This window comes from Sesamum indicum, linkage group LG15 (assembly GCF_000512975.1).
Source record: "Sesamum indicum cultivar Zhongzhi No. 13 linkage group LG15, S_indicum_v1.0, whole genome shotgun sequence".
In the NCBI taxonomy this organism is placed as follows: Eukaryota; Viridiplantae; Streptophyta; class Magnoliopsida; order Lamiales; family Pedaliaceae; genus Sesamum; species Sesamum indicum.
Window position 1 is genome coordinate 6,939,548 of NC_026159.1, and position 24,192 is coordinate 6,963,739.

A 24,192-nucleotide genomic window follows, 5' to 3' on the forward strand; every position below is an offset into this window, starting at 1 on the left:
AAGGGGTCAAATTGCAATTAAAAATATAAAGTAGATGACTAAGATGATTTTTGGAAAAGTTCTATAGGAGTAATATAAGAATCTTACTCATGGAAGGTAACTAATTGAGAAATACAAGAATTATTTTAAAGTTGAAATCAAATATCGGAGATCAGAACGAAATCTACCCTCCAATAGAAATAATTTGTAGATGGGATTTAAATATATAATTACTAAAGTTCGAAGGGCTACAAATGGAATTACAGTTTTTGAAGAGGTTGAAGTGTAATAAAGCGTTTATGAAAGCACTCAAATGTAATCCAAAAATAGGGCACGTATGTGACCATGTCGAAGTCCAACCGTCGGATGACGAAGTCTGCATAGACCAGGTAGGGTAGGGACACCTATCCAATCCTCTCCCTCGCTTTTTTTCCCTCCTTCCGTCAGCGGGGAAAAAGAAGAGGGAAAATCGAAAGTCACCCCGCGCACCCTCCAAATATCTTATGCATTTTTATTTATTATTTTATTTTTATTATATATATAAACATCTCATAAATAAATCAAAGTGTGAGTACAGAAATTATATTGAAAATATATAAATAAATGAGAGCCCTAAAAATAAACAAAAAAGTGTACTGCCAAAAACCTCTTTCTCTCTCTCTCTCTCTCTCGATCGCTTCGAGTACGGTGGATCGACAAGGCGTCGTTGCTGATCGGCTGAATTTGGAGGGAATTTCCGGTGCGATAGTTGGAAGTTTGGGGATTTTTGTTTGTGATTGTGTTGGGGGGATTGAAGAATAAGAAAGATGGGGCATCACCGACCGACGACGAGGAGTAAGAATAAGAGGAGTAGAACTGACGACAATGCTGAGACCAGCTTCGAAATTTTTAGGTACCTTTTATTTTCCGCGTTGGCGATTGTCCTGTATCGTGTAATTTTTGTGGTAAGATTTTTTTATGTGATTGTTGATTGTGATACGGTTTAGTTCGTTTGTGGATTTATTTGAAGTGTGCTAGTATTTTGTGTCGGGTGATTATGATGGGAGATTTCGTTCAGGGTTTCTTTGAGGAACTTGTAATATGGGTCGTTTGAGGTCTTCCTCTGACGTTTCTGTTTAGTTCTCAACTGGAATTGGTAGCTCGGCTAGAGTTTGCTATTTTCCTATTTTTCTCTGTGCTTCTTTTGCTAATATTGAAAGCTGCATTGACTGCCTGTTCCGTGATTAAGGAGTATAGATTATGTAAATTGTGTGATGGTTTACTGAATGAGAAAGAAGAAAAAAAGTACTCCACGAAGAAGAACTTTCTTTTTCCGTGAAGCAGAACTGCAGTTGAATTTATTATGACGCCTAAATTGAAGGAATGCATTTAATTTGGTAATGTTAACTTTTTCGTTCATAAAGAATTTATATTTGGAATGTAGGAAGATTCTTTTAAATGGAGAGGTAACTGAAGACCACGTAAATCAGCTGTACATGATTTGGAAGCCTGTTTGTCAAGGATGTCGAGTAAACACCAAGGACAACCCCAATTGCTTTTGTGGGCTGATCCCACCGCCCAATGGAAGTAGAAAATCTGGTTTGTGGCAGAAGACCTCTGAAATTGTAAATTCCCTTGGTCCTGATCCATCCCATGATCTCCGGGCATCCTCCAACACACCGGCAGGACTAACAAATCTTGGTGCAACTTGCTATGCTAACAGCATATTGCAATGCCTGTACATGAATAAATCATTTAGGGAAGGTGTTTTCTCTGTTGAACCTGAAGTTTTAGGTGGGGAGCCTGTTTTAAATAACCTTCTAAGACTTTTTGCACAGCTGCATTCTAGTAAGATGGCCTTTGTGGATTCAGCACCATTTATCCAGACCCTGGAACTAGATAATGGTGTTAAGCAGGACAGCCACGAGTTTCTCACCTTGCTCTTTTCTTTGCTTGAACGATGCTTGAGCCAGTCGAAAGTCCCCAAGGCCAGAACTATTGTACAAGACCTTTTCCGCGGAGGGGTCTCTCATGTGACTAGGTAAGACGTACTTCCTTTTATCCGTTTGCATATGTGCCCCGATGATGTCATTACTTTCTTCTTGACCTTGCATTTATCGGTGGAGATGGTGCCATAAGTTGAAGTATGATCATTTCATGCACGAATATGGCCTATAGACTCGGAGGTTCTAATAAAAGTTTAAACTGCAAACTAAATGTGTTAGTTGCCATAAATTTTAGAATGGGAAGTTTTGAATATTTTTATTTAGAATGCAATTAGCTGTTAGAAAGGTAAGAGAGTGGAACAGAAAAATTCGGGCCAACGCATCTGATTGATGGTTGCATTCAAGCCACCGGTGATACACCAAAGTCTATCCATTTGAAAGACTAAATTGTAATTTCCATTCTTATTATAGTGGTTCTGAGGTCTACCTTTTTTCAGTTAGACATGCCAGTTCTTCTTTATGGTTCAAATAACCGCACGCTATCAAGGTATAACTGTGATCTTTTGAAATGCTTGTCAACAAGAAGTTTCTTGATTAATTAGGTTCTAAATTAGTATGCACTTGTGGCCAGAAATGACTTACTCTCTTTGTCTTCGTCTTCTCCCCCTACTTCGAATAGAAATTCAGGAATAGGACCTAGAAATATGCAGGACTTTGAGCGTGGCATAGACATTTTTGTGAGAGGCCCTTCTGCAAATTTTCTTGACCATGGTGCAGTAGCATGATGTTTGGAAATGCTGTAGATAATTCCACATTTTATTGTACTTCTGCATTGCTTGTGTTTGCATAAATTGTCTTACTTCATCCATTAAACGTCCACTCAACTCTTTGCATCCACCATTAATTGTCTCAGCCATTCATTTCTTTAATTTGTGTTGATTTCTCCGGAGCATTGTTATTTAGTTTGGTACGTAAGGATCACTACGTTCTTAGTGTAATGGACTTTAAATTTCTATGGAGTAAAGACTTTTTGTTGCCAACTAATTCTTAATACTTTTAATTTTCTTGTGAAATGGAAGAACATTATATTTTCCTTTTGAATTATATAGGTGCTCAAAATGTGGAAATGAGTCTGAAGCTTCTTCAAAAATTGAGGACTTCTATGAACTGGAGTTGAATGTTAAAGGTTTGAAGAGTCTAGATGAGAGTTTGGATGATTACCTAAGCATAGAGGAGCTTCAAGGAGACAATCAATATTATTGCGATGCTTGTGCTACTCGGGTTGATGCCACCCGTAGCATTAAATTGCGATCGCTGCCTGCTGTGCTAAATTTTCAGCTCAAGCGTTGTGTTTTCCTTCCAAATGTAATTGATCTATTTACTCATAAGTTATATCTGCTGTTTCTACTTTTTCCTGAAGTCATATAATCTCTTTTACTGAATACCATCTTCTATCACCTTTAGGTTGCTGTTCCTAATATTTAACATGAAATTTATCCTGGCATTTGCCATTTTGTTCTGCTCGAAATATACACCTCTCTTGGTGGGGTTACATAGCAATTTAGCAAATCTGTATGTGTAAAATTTGTTGGATCTCAGTCTTATTTCGTACAAAAATATTCAAACCAACCTCGTCATCTAGCTGTTACTGGTTGCTTCTCTTTCATTTTGAACACTAATAAGGTGTTTCCGTCTGTCCAATGCCTTCTCAACATTAGTTGGCTTGAGTTAGAAGTGCTTATTTTCCTCTTATATATATATATATATATATATATATATAAGGGTCATTCTTGCATAATGTTTGGCAAGTAGGACCTATCAACCATACAATGGAGAAGTTGCAGTTGCAAAGAGAACTGCATTTTTGGCATGCTCATCTGTCAACTATATTTACGTGTTACTTTGGTTCTATATGCAGACAACCACTAAGAAAAAGATCACTTCAGTGTTTTCTTTTCCCGGAGAACTTAACATGGCACGAAGGTTATCTGATTGTTCTGAATTGGACTATATATATGATTTGGCTGCTGTCTTGATACATAAGGGTTCTGCTGTCAACAGTGGGCACTATACAGCCCATATAAAGGATGAAAACAGTGGTGAGTGGTGGGAATTTGATGATGAACATGTCTCAAACTTGGGTCGACAGCCATTTGGGTCTACTGTGTCAACTCCTGCTGCTAAAGGTGGGCAAAATGGGCCAGTTGACTGCCCGTCATCTACGAAACAGGTGGATCTTGTTGTGGAGGGGAATCATGTAGATACCAACGTGCTGCAATCCTCAGATTCAAATGGTGTTAATCATGTACAAACATTTTCGTCCAGTGATGCATATATGTTAATGTATGTTTGTCGATCAAAGGTTTATGGTGCAAAAATTGCTGCACAGTCTGGTGAAGATAAAATGGAAATAGATGGTTCTGTAATTTCACAAGAAATTGATAGTCCTCTTCCCTACCATCTTTTGAAGGATGTAGATATGCTTAACTCAATATTCCTTGATTCCTGTGAACAATACAAGTTAAAAAAGGAATTTGAGCTAAGTTGCATTATGAAGCGGCGGCATGAGGTGCGTTCTATCCTTTCTGAAGCTCCAGTTCTGTCTCTTGAGAAGCCATACTTCTGGATTTCTACTGAGTGGCTGCGACAATGGGCAGACAGTGTGACTCCATTGTAAGTGAAAATTCTATTTTCTCTTTAGCCTTGTAAAGCATTAGTTGTCTCACTGATTTGGAAGCACTTCTCTTTTTTAATGCATCCGCATTTCACCTTTTCCTGAAATCTCCCACTCAATGAGGATCCACGGTTTGCATTCAATTATCCCACTTTATTCCTTGTATGATTTATGCTTTATTCAGAATTGTTTTAATTGGTGGGCGTTTACCCTATGTTGTGGATGTAGACTACTTTAAAGTTACAATCAAGATTTAATTTCATAGTAATGTCAAGGGTCAGTTGTCTTGCAGAAGGGTGGAGTTACTCTATAAACACTTTAATTTTGTACTACCTGAGCTTTATTCAGGATCTCTAGATGGCATTTGGAGTATGTTTGCCTGAGATTTCATAATAACTCTTTAGTTGTGTCTAAAGGGGACAAATGAGGATAAAACAAGTCATTTCTGCAGGACTATAGACAACACCTCTATACAGTGCTTCCATGGCAAGGTGCCAGTTTCAAAGATTAACTACATGAAACGTTTGTCAGCTGAAGCATGGACTGCATTAACTTCCAAGGTATTTCCTATGCGGTTCCTTATGTATGATATTTGACCAAGTGTGAGATATCCTTTTAACATATCAGCTCAAAAGATTTTGATCTTTGCTGCCATAAATTTGCAAATATAATTTGGCACCAGTAATTCTATCTTTTCTGGAATATTGGTCCCTCTCATGGTTCTAACCACCTCCCTGAAATAATACATCTGAAATCTTTTCATTTTCTTCATTTGCTGATCTTGAGAGTAATATCTTTTATTGCTCTTCTGCTTTCTGCTTCTTTTGTGTCATGAAAAATTCTTCTTTTGGAGGATTCCCTTTGACTCTGCTCTCTAGGGTAATCTGTGTTTGCAAATTTATCTTTCGAACAAATCCCTCTAAGCTTGTTTTGTTGTTATTATAAATTAAGTGGAATGGAGGTGCTTAAGATTGTTTACAGTAAAAATAAATAATTTACAACCGCTTAATATTTTCATTTTCTCCATGAAATTTCTATTTCTTTTAAAGAATCTGCCAATCTAACTAGATTCTGCGAACGTGTTAGTCTAACAATATTAGATTTCATAGAAATGGTGATTTGCGTCCAAAAAAGTGTAGGGTACTCAAAGAAGGATGCATTTCTGTCCAAATTTACTCGTAAAATATTGATGTATCTTGTATTATTGCCACTACCAATATGATGCCAAGAATAGTAACTCAGAAAATGGAGCAAGCAAAAATTGTAAATTTGATTTTGTAATATAATCAATTACGTGAATTCTTGTCATAAGAACTTATATCACACATACATCTGCAAGTAGAATAACACAGAGGCAGGATTAATATCATGGATTGTTTTTCTATTACCTCTTACCATAAAATCTTACAAATGATTTCATTTAGGTAGGTGATAGATTTCGTTGACCATGCTAAAGTCAAGCAAAAAAGAAATGTGTACTTTGTGTTGGAGAAGATTCTGAAGATTCCAAATGCATATGTCGTTGTGTCTACTCAGGAGGACATTTAGATGGTGTTCCAAGTTCAATGAATAGAGACGAATCAGACGTTTATCTGTTTGGTTGGGTAGCAAGCCCTTTCCTCACTGAAAGGGTCTTAAGTACCAAAGACCAAGATTATGTTGTTTAATACCCCTAATAAATTTTAAAGGGTTGTTATGTTGATTACTCACAGATATCCTCTCAAAACCTTGATCAGCGCAAACTGCAACCATATTAACATGATCTCTTTGAATCACAAAAGGATAATTTTGCAACAATATGGAGCTATACCCACTGGCTCAACTCTATGACTGGTGTTGTGATTGACAAGAGTCCAATAGATGACTGCAATTAAACCTTAATAAGGCAGAACTAAATCTGATACTTAATAGGTTTTTGTGGAATGAGGTATTGAGGCTGGATAAGCTAGTAGCTGATGGCAGTGGTACAAATTCTGAGAATTATAAGCTTTTCATTATTTGAAATGATTAGGCCATCTTGCTCTGTGCAAGATAGCAAAAAAAAAAAAAAAACAGATATTTGTTGATTTGTGTGCATCTATGCTGTGATGCTGTTGAAGATAATATCGTCATCATCATAATCACTTGGTTCAGGCATTTTAATAGTTTCTTGCCTGGCTTGTACGTATTGTGGCATATATATTTATTCTTGATAATGTTTGTGTGATTCTTATGACAAGTACGATGGAGGTCCAACATTGGCCAAGGATGCCTATTGCATTGATTGCATCTTTGAGATGGGTCGCAATGTGGTGCGTGCACATATTTATAGGGACCAGAGATCATTGATGAAAGAACTTGCAGAAGCAGCACTAGCTGGGGAGCCTTTAGATGGCAAGTTGTACTATATATCTAAGTCGTGGTATGAACTATGTACAGAAAAATGTTGATGGTTTCTCTACCTTAATCCTAATTTTCTTTTCTCTTTGTCTGATCTTCTACATGAGTTACTTTTAAGGATGCAAAGATGTCATTGTGATTACTTGTCCTCTGTCAATTGTGAATATTTATGTTTTACAAATCACATAACGTTGTGCTGCTTGAATTGTTTTTATGGTGGATTTATTCTGAAAAGAAGAAAATTTAAGAAAAAAGGTACTTGGTCACAAAATTATAGTCATTGACTTGGATAGAAGAGTTAAAGTAAATGGTTTTTTGATGTTAAGCTATGAGCTTAAGAAAAGAAAAAGCTAGACCTTAAGCAAGCCTGGTCAATGTATTAGTATGCCAGAGCAAGAATTCTTTGCATGTTTGTGCCACTACAGAAAAGAAAGAAAAGGCGACAGTTCTAAATTCTTCTGGCTATCTCCTCTTAGAGGTTGGGGATCTCAGGAATTCTCTTGATGGTTTCTTTTCATTCTTTCAGGAGTTCACCAGAGCACTTCTCTAGGCATCTTGCCTTTTGGTGTATCTTATTCTTCTGCTTGGATGCGTGATTCAATTTAAGCAAAACAGAACTGATTTCTTGGTGGAAATCTTGACCTTATTTTTTAATTGCAGCTGTAATTAATTTTGTGCTTTGTAGGTTGCAGCAGTGGCTGCGTAGGAAGAACATAGACTTACCATGTGATGCTGATTCTGGACCAACAGCTTCACTTAGATGTCCCCATGGGGAACTCATGCCTGAACTAGCTCCTGGTGCTAAACGTGTGCTGGTGCCTGAAACTCTTTGGGATTTTATACATCAAACTGCTATGACAGTGAAGCCTGATGACCCTGTGGGCTGTTCAGCTTTCCCCTCCGACTCTGAGCCATGTGCTTTATGCAGTGTTGAACTTACAGAAGCTGCATCCTCAGAAGACAATTTAAGGTTATTTTAGAATGTTTACTTCGTTGGCAAGTGACATACCTTTTAAGTAAGGATTTTTGCTTTACTTAGAACTGTTTGCTGCAGAGAGTTCAAGTTGAAGCAGAGGCAGAGTCATGAAAAATTAGCCATGAATAAAAATATAGCTCTTTATCCGGATACCAAATACTATTTATTGCCCTCATCCTGGCTTGCAAAATGGAGAAGTTATGTGAATTCCAGTGGAAAAAATGCTTATTCTGCGGACCTTGATACTCTGAATGCTGTTGTTGATGTGCTGCTATGTGAAAAGGTCGCCCCTGATCTTTTTGGTGGTTTTTGCTACAATTCTACCTATTAAGTTTGATTAATATCTTCTTCAGCACTGGGTATTTTTGGTTCTAATTGCTGTCGAGAGCCTTTATTGAAGATTGATAATTTATGTCTTGGAAGGAATGAACCTTTGGTTATCGCTTTGCTTAAAATTTCCATGGTTATATCTACATGATGTTTCCGGTTGGCAGCTTTTGTGAATAGGAATAGGATAGAGCGTTGTGAATGAATTGTTCACCAGATTCTTTTCTCCTTTTATAATCTGAGGTTGTCTCTAATATGTGTTTCTGACTCTGTCCTCTGTGTATCAGCACTGTAAACTACTTGAGAAGCCTCCGGAGCTTGTCTGGAAGCGTGAACTTATTTTTCAAAAGTCAGCCACTGTAAGTCTGTTCTACAATTTCCTCAAGCTTCTTCCATTAATCATCCATCCTTCCCCTAGCCTTTCATCCTTATGCCTTTTTATTCTTGCATTTTTTACATTGGATGGACATAGCTCACCGAGATACTTGAGTCTCCGTTGGAGATTTTGCTAACTAGACTTTGTTATCTGATTCAAAATAGGCTCCATAAATTGTCAAACGTTTCAAATCTTTCTAGTTGCAGACTCCTGCCTGAATACTCTAATGTCATATTTCCTTTTTACCATTTTCTACTTTAGACAGGTGGACTGACACTCATTGCTGAGGATGATTGGCGGTTGCTCTGTGAAGAATGGGGTGGTACAGAGTCAAAATGTATTTCTGCCAGAATCGAGATCAATAATGCTGTGGAAGATAATATTATTGGGTCTTACCCAGATATGCCCATTTCTGAGGAGCAATTAAGTATGTCTGATGAAGTTAATGTCAGCTTGTCCAGAAGAGCTATTGTTAAGACTTCTCCTCAGGTAAATTTTGAGTCTCAGCTTTCCACAGTTAACCTTATAGTAGGAGATAAATTGCCGATGTCTTCCCCTTGCTTAGTTAGACCAAGTCCTGTCTATCTTATTTAGATACAATAATATGGTATGCCCATATGGACCTCTGGGTTCCTACCAAACAGAATACTTGCCTTTTGAAAATAACAAAATAATTGTAGCAGCTCTTATTTTCTGCAGACCTATTCTAATTGTCTGTTACATATTCTAAATTCTCAGCATCTAAAGGCTGGTAAGGTCGGACAAAGTCAATGTTACATCAGAATTGGTCTTGCAAAATGCCGTGCTACAGGCAAAATGATTTCTTCAAACTGTCTGTTTGCTACTATGCGCTGTGCTAAATGACTCTGTCCATGTGCCAAAATCAAAGATGTACTAGGTCGTAAGATAGAGTAGTTCAACAAGCCTCAGGGCGGTTTCCTCGTAGCTCTGCCTGTTCTTTTTATGGAAGTAATTTTTCAGATCACTGCAAGTCTTTCATGTTAGTGTGTAGTGTCTTTCAGAGGAATTGCCTTTGGCTAGGTACCCCTCCCACTGATATTTTATCCACTCTATTCTGGCATATCTAGATGTAATTAATTTGCTTTCTTTCTGTCTAGGTTTGTGAAGAGTGTATTGGTGAAAGGGAAAGCTCTGAATTGATGAAGAAACTTAATTATACCAACGAGGACATATGTGTTTGTTTAATTCGTGGAAAGGAACCTCCAAAATCGATCTTGGATGCTTCAGGTAGCATTTCAGATCCAAGCCGCCGAACATCCAAGCGGTCAAAGAAGGCAACTTATGGGAACTCTGTAAATTTGAATGTTTCTGGATCGACATCCATTTACCAGCTGAAAATGATGATATGGGAATCATTTGGGGTATGATGTTTATTATGTTGCATGGATATTTACTATGTTAACTTCTCTTTTCTTACGTCTGATGTTTGCCTTTGGCTGTTCGTATGATTGTTTATTGGTGATAGTTATCAGGATGACTAGGAATTGAATCAATCAAGTCCCATGTTAAGAAGGATAGCCCATAAGATGTGTGTTCAAGTGAAAATAAGTGGATCAGTAACATCAGTTATTTAGATTGGGAGCTCAAAACGGACACCAGTCTCTTTGCCCCAAAAAGTCGTTTGAGCAAGAGGGCCGTGAAAATATCATATATCATAGCAGCTTATCTTGCATTTATCATAATGGCTAAATAAACCTAGCCCATAATTGTGACAGATTGGAAGGTCAACATGTTGGTACTGAAAGATAATAATTTTTTTCTTGATGTAGACTAGTACCATAAATGAGGTTTCTTATCTAGTGAGTATTTTCTTTAGGAAAATATTACCTTCAACGTTTGTAGGATTTAGGTTGCAGACGTTGTCGATTAAAGTATCAGTGGCAGAAAACAGAAATGATAATCAAGAGATTGACTTTTCAGGTTGACTGAAAGGTTCTTGGTCTCTTAGATTTTATGTTGCTTTAGCGAGTCAGCGACTCTGTTTATGTTTGGGAAGGTAAAAAATCATTCAGGATAATACAACAAAGTTCATTTTGGCATTTTGTATTATTGGTCATATCCTTTTAATTTTACATTCACTCTAACTCTTTTTTTTGTATTAAAACTTTGTGGAGCTTAGTTGTAAATACAACTTTTAATTGTTTATGATTCTTTTAGTGGTATTGTTGCTTTATACTTTCAAGTGTTGCATACTACACACACAATTGTTTGAGACAATGAAAACTTCTTTGATGATCAACTTTTTCCTGATATTGCCATTTCTTGATTTATCTTATCTTTGATAGGATCCAAATGACACAAATCAGCAAGTTTGGCTGTGTTTGGTATCATGCTGGGGTATTTTGGGGAAATGTATTTCAGGGAGTATACCGGTGAATGCGTGGAGGATGAAATTATGTTGGTTTCTGTTCTAGACATGCCTGATGTGATATTTACTGTTTTTTGTTTAATTTCCAGTAGACATTTTCTATTTTAGATATTATTTCATAACAAGTTTTTTGAATCATATCAAGTTTTTCTATTATTACATGCCATTTATTAACGTTATAATTGAAAAATATGTATTTATATCAAATAATGATTAAAAGATGTATATGTACTCATATTAATGATGTAATAGTTTGAATATGTATATGTTCAGTATAATTAGGGGTTTTATCTTTTGGGGAAAGAGGGAGTGCATTCTGAAGGAACAAAATTCCAAAAGGCCTTAAATGTTTGGTTTCATTCCTGGGAATGAGAAGTCCCTGGAAAACAAATTTGCCTCTGTTTTTTCATGCAAAAGCACTAATGTTGTTAAAATTGAAAAAATAAACCTTCTTTGCTTTTACTAATTTTAGTTAAAACTATACCTATCCATTTATCTATCTTTCTTGATCCTCGTCTGAACGCCTGCTAAGAATTCAACCACATCCATTAGCTAAACACCACAGGAAGCAGGCAAAGCCCTAAAATATTCATGTCGATAATATTTTTCAGGTTTATATAGTTTTGAGTCTTGAATATGTAAAATGATGAAACATTGGAGAAGAAGATGGATTTGGGGAATTGAAAGGGCAAAATGTATCCTTGGCTCTTGGTCTGTTGGCTTTGAGATTGGGAAGATGCTATTGTGAAATTCTGGGACTATTTGCTGATTCTGATAATCACCAATGGAGCACGTCACCTGAATAAAAAATGTCTCTTCTTGTAAGATGTATTGGCTTGATGGGCTCTGACTAGTAACTGATATTGGGATTGAGATTCAGGATACCTCCATAAACCAAGGGGGAGGTTGGAGACGGGAAGAAGGGGTCAGTGGGTTGGGGGACTACACCTACAAAATTTCTGTTGTAAAGGTGTCAGGAAGAAAAAGAGCCAAGCTTGGCTGAACTTGGCTAAAATTGTTTGGTGAGGACTCTGTCTAAGCCTCATTAAAGGCACTCTAGCTTCCAAACTTCTGAATGGTCTGGAAACTTGTCAGAACTCCTTTCATTGATTGTGTTTTTTCTATCAATTCGCTATGGTAAGATTTCAATCTTACCTGGCTTGGCCAGGCACAAGCAATTGCATGGCAGTTGGTGGTTGTTATTGGAAAAGAAAGAACAAGTCTGTCAAATAGTTTTAACTCCTTGTTTCAATCCTTAGGGATACAGACCAAAAAACACCAACAAACTGGTTGACAATGAACTCTGCATGATGGTTTTTCTTCTCTTTCCGTAGGTTGTTAAGGAAAACCAGGTACTCCACAAAGGTCCCAACATAATCGATGGGGAAACAGCTTGTCTTGCTGATGTGAATATTTTTCCTGGAGACATCCTATGGGTGACTGATTCTAAGATTCATGAGAATCGTGATATTGCTGGTACGACGTAGTGACATTCTAGTATTTCTAAATTGCTTAGCATAGTGACTCCACTGTTATTATAACTCCAATGTACTTTTTAACATTTTATAGACCTTCTGGTTGTTGCTGCCTTCTGTTTCCTAGTTGAGTATGGCATGATCTTCTTGCATATGATTTCATGTTAGAGGTTCTCTTTAAGGTAATTTGGAAATGATGATTCTTTTCAAGCTTAAGCTGGATGAGATGCATTATCAAATCACGGATAGTTCTGAGGTTGACCAACACTTGTGTTTGGTCCTAATGTCCAACATGAGGTAATCAAACCAAAGAAAGAAAGTATATGCTTGCACTTAATTGGTTTTAAGTGTTTTTGCATAGGAAAAAAATGGTTTTCTGATAAGAGACTTCAAACAAATTAACAAAGTTGTCCCATCTGTATTATGTTGAAAAAGCTAATACAATATAAATAATTTAATATCTCTGACCTTGGAAATCTACCATGGATGAGACTTGTAACTGACTATCCCCACGAATGAGTTAATTGTTCCACTATTTACATCTATTGGTGGAAAGGAAATTGTTCATTTCTTTTAGTTTTAAAGATTTATCATGGAGGTACATTAGTCTTTTATGCTGAATGTTGCTAGCTCTAATATGTATTTGGTTTATTTTCTTTAATGTTGTTTCTCATCCTTTGTATGTCTATATTGGTTGTATTTTCCATTATTGTCTTTGCTTCATGATTTTCTTTTTTCCTGTGTTTTATCCCTGGTCCTGCTTAAAAAGTAAAATTAGTAGGTGGCTTCAGCTTCAGGACACATGAAATTGCTGTTTGCTGGCTATCAAATGATTCTAGATTTTCAACTTCTTTCTTTATTTCCTTTGTTCAGTTGAGTGGTCCTAATCCAGGGAATAAGTTGGAAGCCCTGAATATATTTTCTATCTTTGAAAATTTCTGGGCCTGTCTCATTTATTTATCTGCAGATGAGCTTTTGGACCCAAATTTGGACTTGCAAAAGGCAGAAGAGGGTTTTCGTGGTACACTTCTGGCATCAACAATTTCATCCCAGGCCATCTCTGAAGCATGTTCAAACTAATGGGAACATGGATCTGTTGTTACTTTGGGATCTAGACGTAAAGAACATTTTGCCATCATTTTGAAGGTGAGAATATAATTTTACATTGAGTCTAATCCCTTTTTGTTTTTCATGAACTTGAACACCACACATTATTTGTTATTTATTGGGAGCTAGCACTCTTGGACACAATTGAAGACAGTAATTGTTAGTTTCAACTGGACTCATATTTCATCTGTGTCAATAGAAGAGTATGTTTTGCCAATTTGCTCGTGCTTCTTCTTATGCTTTGTTTTCGAGTCTTGAAGCTCATCCTTAATTTTTTATGCATACATTTACCCACCCCCTTATTGTTATGAAAAGCCATTGCGCTTTACTACGATCTAGGCCTGACACTATATAAATGTGTGATCTTCCAAAAGCAATTCTTGGAAGCTGGAAGATTCTTTCGTTTTTCACCATTTTCTACAGATTGAAAAATGATCATGTGGCTGGTGGATGTGAGTCTCTTTCACATGCATACAAGGAGGTTGTTCTGTAGCATTCTTAATGGTCTGCATTTTGACATAAAGCACTGGTTCATCTTATTTGATTTAACATTGTAGATCAAACATTTTATAAATATATATGTATATATATATATTTTTTTATTTTCATACATGTATACTATAGAAAAAAGCTGGCCAGTCGGCTCGTGAGCTTACAACAATATGTTGGCTCGAGCTCAAATAGAGCTGAGCTTTAGTCGAGCTAGCTTGCGAGCCGGCTTGACTTAATTGCCACCCCTAGCTAGAACCTTTATTGAGTAAAGTTACATATAAGACATAACAACCTCGAGTGGGGCAATTGTAGTTTTCAGTCTAATTAAGCTAAATTTGAGGGGGTGTGGGTGTAGTTTACCCTTAAATCTATTAACATATGAATTATTGATCTTATATCAATCAAGATCTTGATCATTAAGAATGCTACAAGAACACTGCTTGTCATTGTTTTCTTTATTAAAATATCTACTTGTGCACGTGAAATGGTGGATTATATTTTATGGCAAAGTCATCTGCATCACTACAAATTCAACATTATTTCTCTCCTATAGCTTTGCTGGAGCTCCATGGGGATGTTAATGTTTACTCCACCTTTCTGTTGTGTTTTTTAAGGTTTTACAAGCTTCACGAAGTGTGATGGAAGTCAAGAAATACGGTATTCAGTAATTATGCTAAACCTTAGTAGGTGCAGATGTAATTTACCCTTAAGATTAATACCATATTTGGCTTCTGTAATTTGTAATCTGTCAACGTCCATCCGGGGGGAAAAGAAAAAATGCTCTTGTAGGCTTTCTGCACTTTTAAATGGAAAGTGTATCGTCTTAATGGTTAGATTGCTAGGCGTTCATGCATATCACATTCTCTTTTATGGTAATAATATTACATTGTGGAATCTTTCTACAAGTTTTAGACATGCAATTATGACTAACCTGTGCTTGATTTAATCTGATCAGTTGCAGGTTGTATTACCTTTAAGATTTATGAGTTTTATGTTGTATACTTTTTGCCTTGGCCTTTTCTGGTTATTTTAACACTGTTTTTGTTGAAAGCTGATGAGTCATCATATAATTGACCATGGCTTAATCCTTGAGATTATGTAATCTTCCAAAAGACATCTGGAATATGTAAAGAGGGTTTTTAGTTGGAATAGCTCACAGTTTTATTAGGAATACGGGCTTATGTAAATTAAAGATTGACAGTCTTGTTTAAACCTGGCTTATACTGCTTCTAAGAATTGTAAAGATTTTGGACGCACTGCTTTCTCCTTTTCAGACGATTGCTGGCTGGAAACAGCACACTGTATGCAGGAAAGTTTTAGATAGAGCTGACTTGAGACCTATTGAACTGGAGGATTACTCTTTACTTATCTTGATCCTTCTAGCAGGGCTTACTATCAGAAGATAATTTTATAGTGAAAATTGAAGGCTTATGCATCGAGATAAATACCAATCAAACGTCTCAATGTATCGAGACCTTCAATTTGTCCCATCTCAAGATAGCATCCACAATAGGTGCATCTATGGTATCTGTCTGAATGAATTGAGGCTATACAGTCAAACTTTTAATATGTTTACCTTAGCAAAATGATATCCTTAATGTCTCTGCTGAGTTGTGTATGGCCTAAGTTTATGTTTCCCTGATTACACTTCTCTTTTGACATTTTGTTCAGCTGCGATTTTGATTGCAAGGAGATGGGCAAGTGGCTGTAGTTGTGCAAATGTGTAGAGGTTTATGTATGTACATAGTCTCCCGTTTGTGTAGGATGTGACCACGGATTGTTACATCATGCCTGGTTGTAGATTCCCTTGTGGAATGGTGTGCTTTGGATTTAGCCCAAGTGTGTTCCTTCTTATCTTGGCTGCCTTATCTACTACTTCGAGGGCAGGGTTTTGTTCAGAGTCCCTATTCAGTGCGGCATTTTTGTATATCTCCGTATGTAGTAGGGGCAAAAATAATGAAAACGATCGTTTGGGCTGCTCATTGTATTTTTAGAGTTGTGTTGTGTTAGTATATTTAAATAGTTGACCTGACATAAAGAATGTTGCACCCTCAAGGGGTACTCAATATACTGGAGCGACTGAGATGAATGTATTAATATATATGTATTGTAGTTTTTGTCTGACACAAGATACCAAAATCCTCAAGAGGCTCCTTTGAACTTGCCCAGAATCAGCCTAACTTCTTAGGGTGGACATCACTGGGAATGCAACCGTGGCATTTTCTACTCTTGAGTTGTGCCAAATTTCAATGTAATCCTCAATAATAGTAATTGCTTTTACTGCAGTGGAGCACGAGCAATTAATGTTCCCCACATGACTAATTAATGTACCAACATTCATTAATGGAAAGGACGTCAAATGCCAATCAGGTTCAAGAGAAACAAGAAAAGTTGTGAGACAAATGAAGATCTTCCAGAGTCGTCTTGAAGATCATGATTTATTGTCGAAACGTTAGAAACAATGGCAGATCCATTTCACTGAAGGGCAGGCAAATCAATTTCACTGTATGGCGAAGTGTATTCACTGATACCAACCACACAACAAGAAACTACAACTTTGTATCAGTTACTAAACTGATAACAGTGCAGAAAGTTAGGGGATTGTAGTTTCCCAAGTTAGTCGGTGTTGGGAAGCAGATCCATCCATATTCAGAATATTATACCAATTCTTCATCACCCTGCACTTCCCAAATACACGGCTATCTGCATGTAGAATTGTATTATCAACTCAATCTTCCCTCACTCTTCTTCAGATGCCTCGTTCAGCCACTGCAGCAAACGCCACATTTTTAAATAAGAATTTGTCTATGCTATGCAGTATCCACAGAGATTTCCAAGTTAACCTCTTCAATGCTTTATAGAAGTTCTAATTTTTAAATGGTATGCTATTCACATTCCACAAGTCTGACAGCATAAAAGAAGTTAAAGTGTTCCCAACCTGGATAAATTTCTCTGCCTGCTTAAGGAAAAGTTTATCCGACTCATCTGCCTCTTCCTTTTCTGCTGCCCAATTGAGTATTGCATCTTCTTGTAGAATATCTTTATCGTAGAGAAGATGCAAAACCTAGAAAGTAATCCAGATTAAACGAGAGATTACAAGGCAATTAACAGTAGTTACACAAAAGATAGAAAATGGTGTATAATTCTGTAATCAAAGTCATTGACCATTCATGTCATGAGACTCAATATTGTAACACCCATAATGGCACTAAGTCGAGGTACAAAAATACTTGGAATCTTACTTCATAATGTATATTGCTACTGTAAAAAAATTTTACGATTGTTTTCTACGCACTGTATTGGGAGCATTGGTGTCTCTCATTTTATCCTTGTAAAATTGCCGCGAGCACCAAATTCTTTCAGGTTATCAGCCAAAAACATCTTTCTCATATACCCGCATTAGGGTCCACGACTTAGGATATGTTTTCTTATGACTATCATGTGTATTTATGTCTAAATACACACTTTATACACAACTTCTTTATGTTTAACAATCTTCTCAATTATGCAACATAAGTGATGACTCTGCTGAACTTGATTATACTTTCCACATTAGTTGAAACATCGACATTGATCGGCAACGAGTTGAATCTCACATGATGAATGTTTACGAGACTACTTAACAACGCTCACATAAGAGAACACCTCCTTTATCAAAGGCAGATAATATGTACTCTTGTCGATAGGTATAACACTGACATGGAAGTCAAGTAGTCTTCTGGCAGATAATATCTACAACGGACACTCTACACACAAAGGAACACCTCCCTCATCGATGGCAAGAATCATTCATAACCAAGGGCCTTGAATCATGGACTACCAACGCCTGAGTATCCGAGTGGGGTACCAACTGTAGGCAGATCCTCCTCCCTCTCATTATGGACATGTCGGGGTAATGAAATCCATAATTACATGCATGTAACTTATAATCCAAATATCACAAACTATACACGTAGCCACCAGATGATTGGACCATGCATCATCATTTCCTCTTGCTGAATTTGACCGTATGAGTCTGACACAAAAGCGCATGTGATAGGAGACAAGACATGACACCAAGCGCAGCCTACACAACAATATCATTACGTGCAACCTGAGGGGGTATTTGTATATCGGGGACACCTATATAAGCGACACCAATGCCTCCAATACAACATAGAAACCAACCAGTGTCCCTCATTTTGCGGTCCTTTATTAACCTTGATGCCATTTCCTTGGCATCGGCATTAAGTGCATGTGCATATACCTCCATGGTTGCCATTTGACAGTTTGCAGATTGGATATTGGGGTGGAGGGATTGGGATCAATCTGGGTGTGTGAAGTCAAAGAACCTCACGTTGTGTGTTTGGATTTACCTTCGCACTATACAAGAATGTGAAGATATTTGTTACCATCTTCATATAGCCCATGAGAAACAGGAATGTATTTTAAATTAATAGGAAAGTGCAATTCCCTAGTTTTAGAATTTGTTCTTTAGTTAAAAGACACTGGGGGTGTGCGACTGAAAGAATTTGGTGTTTGAGGTATTTTTAGAAGGACAAATGAGAGAGACAAATTGGTGACAACAATTGTTTTCCATGCTGTACATTAGGGGCATTAGTGTAGCTTTTATAGGAGTCCCCAATAGACAAATTGTCCTTACACCCTGCACATAATAATATAACGTGCTTGGCCTGGTGTCACTTGTTCTTATCACCCACACTTTTGTGTCAAAAGTTCAAATTAAGAGGAAATCATGGCACGACGTCCAATCAATAATCATGTGGCAGCTGCGTGAATAATTTGGACGCTTTGATTTATAAATTACGTGCATATTATGCATGTAATTATGGGTTTCAGTATCCCGGGTGTTTGTGTGCTATTTGAACGTCTGCTATGTGGGTTGACATTGAGGGTTACTGATTCTAATAATAGGATCTAATAAAAAACTACCAGAAGCACTCTTAATTTTTGGATCAAATTGCATAAAACCCCCATGTTTTAAAATCTCAGTTAAAGCCCTCCCGTGTCTAAAATAGGTATAAAACCCCTTTTGTTTTTTCAAATGTAGCTTACATCCCCTCTCCATTAAATGCAAGTAATGCCGTTAATTTTTTTATCAGTTGACCGCTATATACATAACCTATTATATATTAATACTTATTTTAATGCCCATTGGATCTTTTTTTGAATGCATAAAAACCGTAGGATCTAATCAATTCATCTCAACCGTTAGATCTTAATTTTATAAAAGATTAAGAGCCTAGATTTAACAAATTTTGGATATATATTATATGCAAAATATGAGTTATGACAAAATAAAATTATTGTTTTAAAAAGATAAATTTAATAAACTTTACACCCCCTGGGGAACCCCCCCGCCACCCACCTGTTGCAATCTGGGCAACAGTTTTGTTAACTTATTTTGTTTTTCAAAAATTAAGAAAAATAATTTAATTTATTTCAAATTTAAAAATAATACCATATTTTTATCTAAATACACATAATGGTAATTTAAACTAAATTTAATATAATTTGGTATTTAAACTAGATAATAATTTAATTAGTTAATAATATAGAATTTATAATTGATTAACATTTATATTCATATGAATATTTAAATTTGAAAAATGAATTTTAGTATATAAATCTTTATAATGTGATTTTTAATTTAATTTTTCCATTTTAAATTTTATATACTTTTTAGTATTTTAATATTTAATTAAATATATTTAATAATAATTTTTTTAGGAGGAAGAAAAATGCAAAAAAAAAATCACTAAAAACAAGGTTAAAACAAGTTTTCTTCAGGACCATTTTCTTCGTTGCGTACTTGCCTTTTCATTTCAATAGTCTAGCATGAAATTTTTGTTCTTTGCTTCACGCACATCTTTTACGGAAATGATTGTCAACTTACAAGAACACAAAGAGAGCTTAAACATGAACGTATAACTGCAAGAAGATTATTTTTTAGTTGATTCTGTAAGCACAAAAGTCAACATGGAATTTAGGTAATACCCATTTCTGTTTTCCATATTTATATGTTACAGGCAATTGGTTGATTAGAAGCTATTTATGAGTTGCAGCAAGATAAAACTAGAGAATCAAACAAGAAGCATGTTATGCACTCAAAGTTTCGAAATAATTTTAATTTGCATGACTGACACCAACAAAGTTATGAAAAAGACCAAATGCAATAATATCAATTTACCTGCACAAACAGTGAAGAGTATTCCTTTGTCGACTCTAGACACATTTCTTCAAATTTCAGGATCACCTCTATCTGTAATGATTCAAGAAACTGAATTACAACACTTATTACTAATTACAGCACCATTGAGAATCTTGACTGCAGCAGGATGCTTATAGTTCAAATTCCAAAGAAGCATCAAAGATGTCGAAAATTGAACTAAACAATCGACTATTTGACTGGAATTGATGATTTAACTAGAAATGCAGAATCCTCAAGCGCTCCAGTCTTTATTGCAACTAACTACTTTCAAGACAAAGATAAGAACATTTGGGAAATCATAGCAAATGAACATGGGGCAGATACAGAAATATTTTGGCGCATGATGCAAAATAATCAAACTTAGAATTAGAACTGTGCAAGATTCATGTAGAGTTCTCGCAATGGTGGTCATCCAGCCCCCTGGGATATATCGTTTGGCCCCAAATAGGTCAAATTGGATTAAGAGGAATATAAATGACCTGTCAGTAAAAATATCAACATGTCCATATACCAACCTCTTCGTCGAGGCTAGGCAAGTAATACTTCAAAAGCTTTTTCCATTTCGCAATCACGCTAGCAACAGTTTTGACAAGTTCGCCTGCAAGAAAGTATCAAAACTTCATTATGCAAATCAAAAAGGGAACTACTGCAAATTTTCTAGATCCAATTATACAGAAAAATACATTCTTAAGAAAAACTTGCAACATACAACTGGGTGATTTCCAGGGATTTCATCAATCCAAGGATATAAAAGGTCTTTAGTTAAATTGATTATATAATTTTAATGCGTTTCACTATTGGGTAAGTTTATGAAGGAGATAGACCACTCCATGATCAACACTCACCCTCAAGACAGAACAGACACATTCAAGCTTGGTTACAATTCAATCGACATAACAAAAAGAACTCGAGGGAAACACAAGCAACTTAAAAACACCACAAAGACAAATACATGTGACTAGCATGACTATATAACTTGCACAAACAGATTGTGAATACATGTGACTAGCATGACTATATAACTTGCACAAACAGTTCAAAATCAATGGCAAACAACCATCAAGTCATCTTTCTCTAAATACTCCTTCATACCAATTCTCAAAGACCTCAATGCCTCTAGCTTTATGGTAAAAACCACACCATTAGATAAAAGATTCACATCTGGGCAAGAAAGAGGCAACACTTGGTGCTAGCACATCCAGTCCGCAAAAGAGGTCTATCTGAGATTGATTACTTTTTGAAGTTGAAGTTTTGGAGCCCAGGCCATGGTCAACTAATATCACAGTTATTGCAGCATGGTTTGCATTGGAGCTTTTGAACAATTACCTTTATGCTCATATACCAAAGAAGTTTGATTTCTGAAATGGTTTTTGGCATCAGAATAAAGATCTCCATATGAAAGAAAGATCGACTCCAGTAAAGGAAACCTCACCAGGTGAACCATGTGGAGTATCCAATGCCAACTTCATCATCGCGTAGAATAATGCACCAGCACAATCACTGGAAGTCAGGTTGTATGACAACCTGAGGCATAAAAGAGATAAGGACTATGAGGAAGAAACTCAGGGAGTACATTAGATAAGTTCTATCGAAGTATATCATTATCAGAAAGAATATTAAGGATGTTATGTAGGGCTTAAAAGAAACAAAAGGAATGGAATTATGTAGGTAGAATTGAGCATGTTTAGCCTGAAACCACGAGAAATATATAATTTACAATGATATTTATACATGTTTCAACTGAAGAAATTAAAAGGTACTAGAAAAGGCCAAACATGAAGGAGAGCATTGCTCAAACTTGAGGGAAAAAAAGTCAAGTGCCAAGGAGATAATATCCGAAGGAGCTTGTTGAAGAGATGAAAGCTTATTTTTAATAGGTTTCACTGGGTAAAAACAATGTCACGGGCTATGACAACACTCCATCACTGGAAAACAGAGGCATAGCATTTGCAGTTACCTTTACCTCATGAGTTAGTTACCTTCATCTGTACTATGCACATGTGTTTAGAATTAGAAATCTTCATCTTTAGCAAATACATGTTGTTTTCCCCATCATCATGAAGTTGAAATAGTGACTCTTAATATAAGAACATCCGCACAGCTATAATAAGATGAAAAACAAAAGGGCAGAGAGGTAACAGCAACATCCTACCGCAGTGAATTTACTTCTAAAACTACATGGTCTTCTTTGATGTTTTCGTGCACGGCCCTTAGAAAAGTTGCCTCAACCTGAAACAAAAAATAAAACAGAAAGGGCTTATGGGATTCTAACACCATACATTTATGCTAAGCATTATCATGAGCATGCACCTCCTTTTCAAAGTGGGCAAAATCATCTCTGACATCTTCATCAGAATCATTAACAGAACCAGGTTCAAGCTCTCCTGAGGGTGGAAGAATATTGCCATCTTCATTTGATATCTCCAGTTCATCAGTCGCATTTTTGATAATTTCAACAAGTCGATCTGCAGGTATTGGTGCCACTGAATGCCTCCATCCTTCTTCATGCCCTCCCTCACTGACTGACCAAATGAAACCAGCCCCCCCATTGCCAACCTGGTCAATAATTTACAAAGGCGTACATAACCAATCTTCTAATACAGCTTCATATCATGATTTCAATCAGATAACCGTCCCCATTTCATGGCTAGGAAGTATATATAGATTTGAATCAGGGGCTCAGCACACACTACAAAGGTATAATCTTAAGGCACAAGGCTATAGAAGCAATGCTTTTGACAGAGAACAAATAGCATTCAGTTCCTATCAGTGAATCCATGCAATCTGTAGAGTAAATATCATTTGGTGAAGTTTTTGCCATCATTCTTTCTTAACTGATGCAGACTCAAGACAATATAATTCATTCTCCAAACATTAACTAACATCCTATAAGTAATAGTAATGTGAACAGCTGATTCAATCAATTGAGCAGCTAATAAATGCATATATTCAACACCTGTCAGCTTCCTACCCTCTAGCCCTTTTGGGTTGGTGTGGCTCCCTTCTAACACTTCAATTAGGAAGTAGCACCCAGATATTTCCAAGAAGGGGAACTGATCTTGAAGTGATGCACCGTCCAAAAAGCACCAAAAGCTTTATATATCAGGAAGGCTAGAAGGTTGCTCCAGCTTAGAGTTTGACACAGGATACGCCAGTAGCTGAAGTGGGAGGCTTAAGGAGACTAAATATGGCTGTATTTCACACTGAGTCTTGCATGTGATATAACTGTCTTCATTTACCAAAATTATGTAAAAATGAGGGAATCAACTCTGTACGTGCCAATGAACTTCCTACATATATTTTATTTTTGTATTTCATGCACGTCTGTGTGCAGCTTTTCACTTTTTTATTTATAAAATATTTAGAATAGCATAGCTGATTAAGAAACTACAAACTCTGAAAGCTAGAACGCTAATATTGTATTCTCAACAGAAACAGGAAAAAAAGAGAACTGTTTTGAAGATTAGATTCTATTAGACGTGGAGTACGTAAAATTTAAGGCCATCTTCAGCTGCTTACACTTGTAAGGAAAGAAGAAAATCAATGTGGAATAAAGAAAGGACCTCAGATGCAGCCTGTATTTGTGAATCAGATAACTCGGTTGTCAAATCCTCCTCCAACTTTTCAGGTGTATTAGGTATTGCTGCACAACAACGAATATAAAGTAAGAACTGTATACATGAAACTTCGACTCCAGCTGAAAATATTTCAATAGCTGAAGACAAAATAATATCTACAAATTGGTCCTTAATGTTACTGAAATATTTTCCACTCAACTCCATATTCACTATGGCACAACTAAAATACTACTGCTCTCTTCATTTTACTATATAAAACCAGGAGAGAATAGAATGTAGTACCTCTGTCTTTCTTTTAACACCC

At 36.4% G+C, this 24,192-nt stretch overlaps 2 protein-coding genes across 4 annotated transcripts in view; one reads left to right on the top strand and one right to left on the bottom strand.

Moving 5' to 3' along the window:
- On the top strand, window positions 560-16,192 carry LOC105178121 (ubiquitin carboxyl-terminal hydrolase 26). 3 transcript variants are annotated; one of them, XM_011101494.2, is made up of 14 exons: window positions 561-871; window positions 1,403-1,999; window positions 3,014-3,269; window positions 3,823-4,577; window positions 5,030-5,138; window positions 6,798-6,979; window positions 7,643-7,927; window positions 8,012-8,216; window positions 8,548-8,619; window positions 8,898-9,125; window positions 9,755-10,018; window positions 12,360-12,501; window positions 13,468-13,646; window positions 15,771-16,192. In XM_011101494.2, exons 1-13 carry the CDS (start codon window positions 786-788, stop codon window positions 13,578-13,580), a joined length of 3,294 nt encoding a protein of 1,097 aa, XP_011099796.1. In that variant the 5' UTR covers window positions 561-785; the 3' UTR covers window positions 13,581-13,646; window positions 15,771-16,192. The 3 variants fall into 3 exon arrangements, with proteins under 3 accessions (XP_020554752.1, XP_011099796.1, XP_011099795.1); XM_011101493.2 differs by lacking the exon at window positions 15,771-16,192 and adding an exon at window positions 14,714-15,738; XM_020699093.1 differs by lacking the exons at window positions 12,360-12,501; window positions 13,468-13,646; window positions 15,771-16,192 and adding an exon at window positions 10,943-11,819 and having other exon boundaries at window positions 560-871.
- The window catches only part of LOC105178123 (translation initiation factor eIF-2B subunit epsilon), an 18,304-nt gene continuing 10,602 nt past the window's right edge, over window positions 16,491-24,192 (bottom strand). Inside the window, exons 8-15 of the mRNA XM_011101495.2 lie at window positions 23,874-23,953; window positions 22,621-22,866; window positions 22,463-22,539; window positions 21,743-21,834; window positions 20,826-20,908; window positions 20,290-20,361; window positions 17,038-17,163; window positions 16,491-16,868 (exon numbers count right to left, since the gene is read on the bottom strand). Coding sequence (XP_011099797.1) covers window positions 16,839-16,868; window positions 17,038-17,163; window positions 20,290-20,361; window positions 20,826-20,908; window positions 21,743-21,834; window positions 22,463-22,539; window positions 22,621-22,866; window positions 23,874-23,953 — 806 coding nt within the window. The 3' untranslated portion in view covers window positions 16,491-16,838. The remainder of the gene's footprint in view (window positions 16,869-17,037; window positions 17,164-20,289; window positions 20,362-20,825; window positions 20,909-21,742; window positions 21,835-22,462; window positions 22,540-22,620; window positions 22,867-23,873; window positions 23,954-24,192) is intronic.

What these genes read in the sequence shown, in the direction of transcription:
- LOC105178121 (XM_011101494.2), top strand. Translation starts at nt 786, where the DNA reads ATGGGGCATCACCGACCGACGACGAGGAGTAAGAATAAGAGGAGTAGA. An exon ending in GTTGTGTTTTCCTTCCAAAT is followed by an intron (nt 3,270 to 3,822) that starts GTAATTGATCTA and finishes TTCTATATGCAG; the next exon opens with ACAACCACTAAGAAAAAGAT. An exon ending in GGACTGCATTAACTTCCAAG is followed by an intron (nt 5,139 to 6,797) that starts GTATTTCCTATG and finishes TCTTATGACAAG; the next exon opens with TACGATGGAGGTCCAACATT.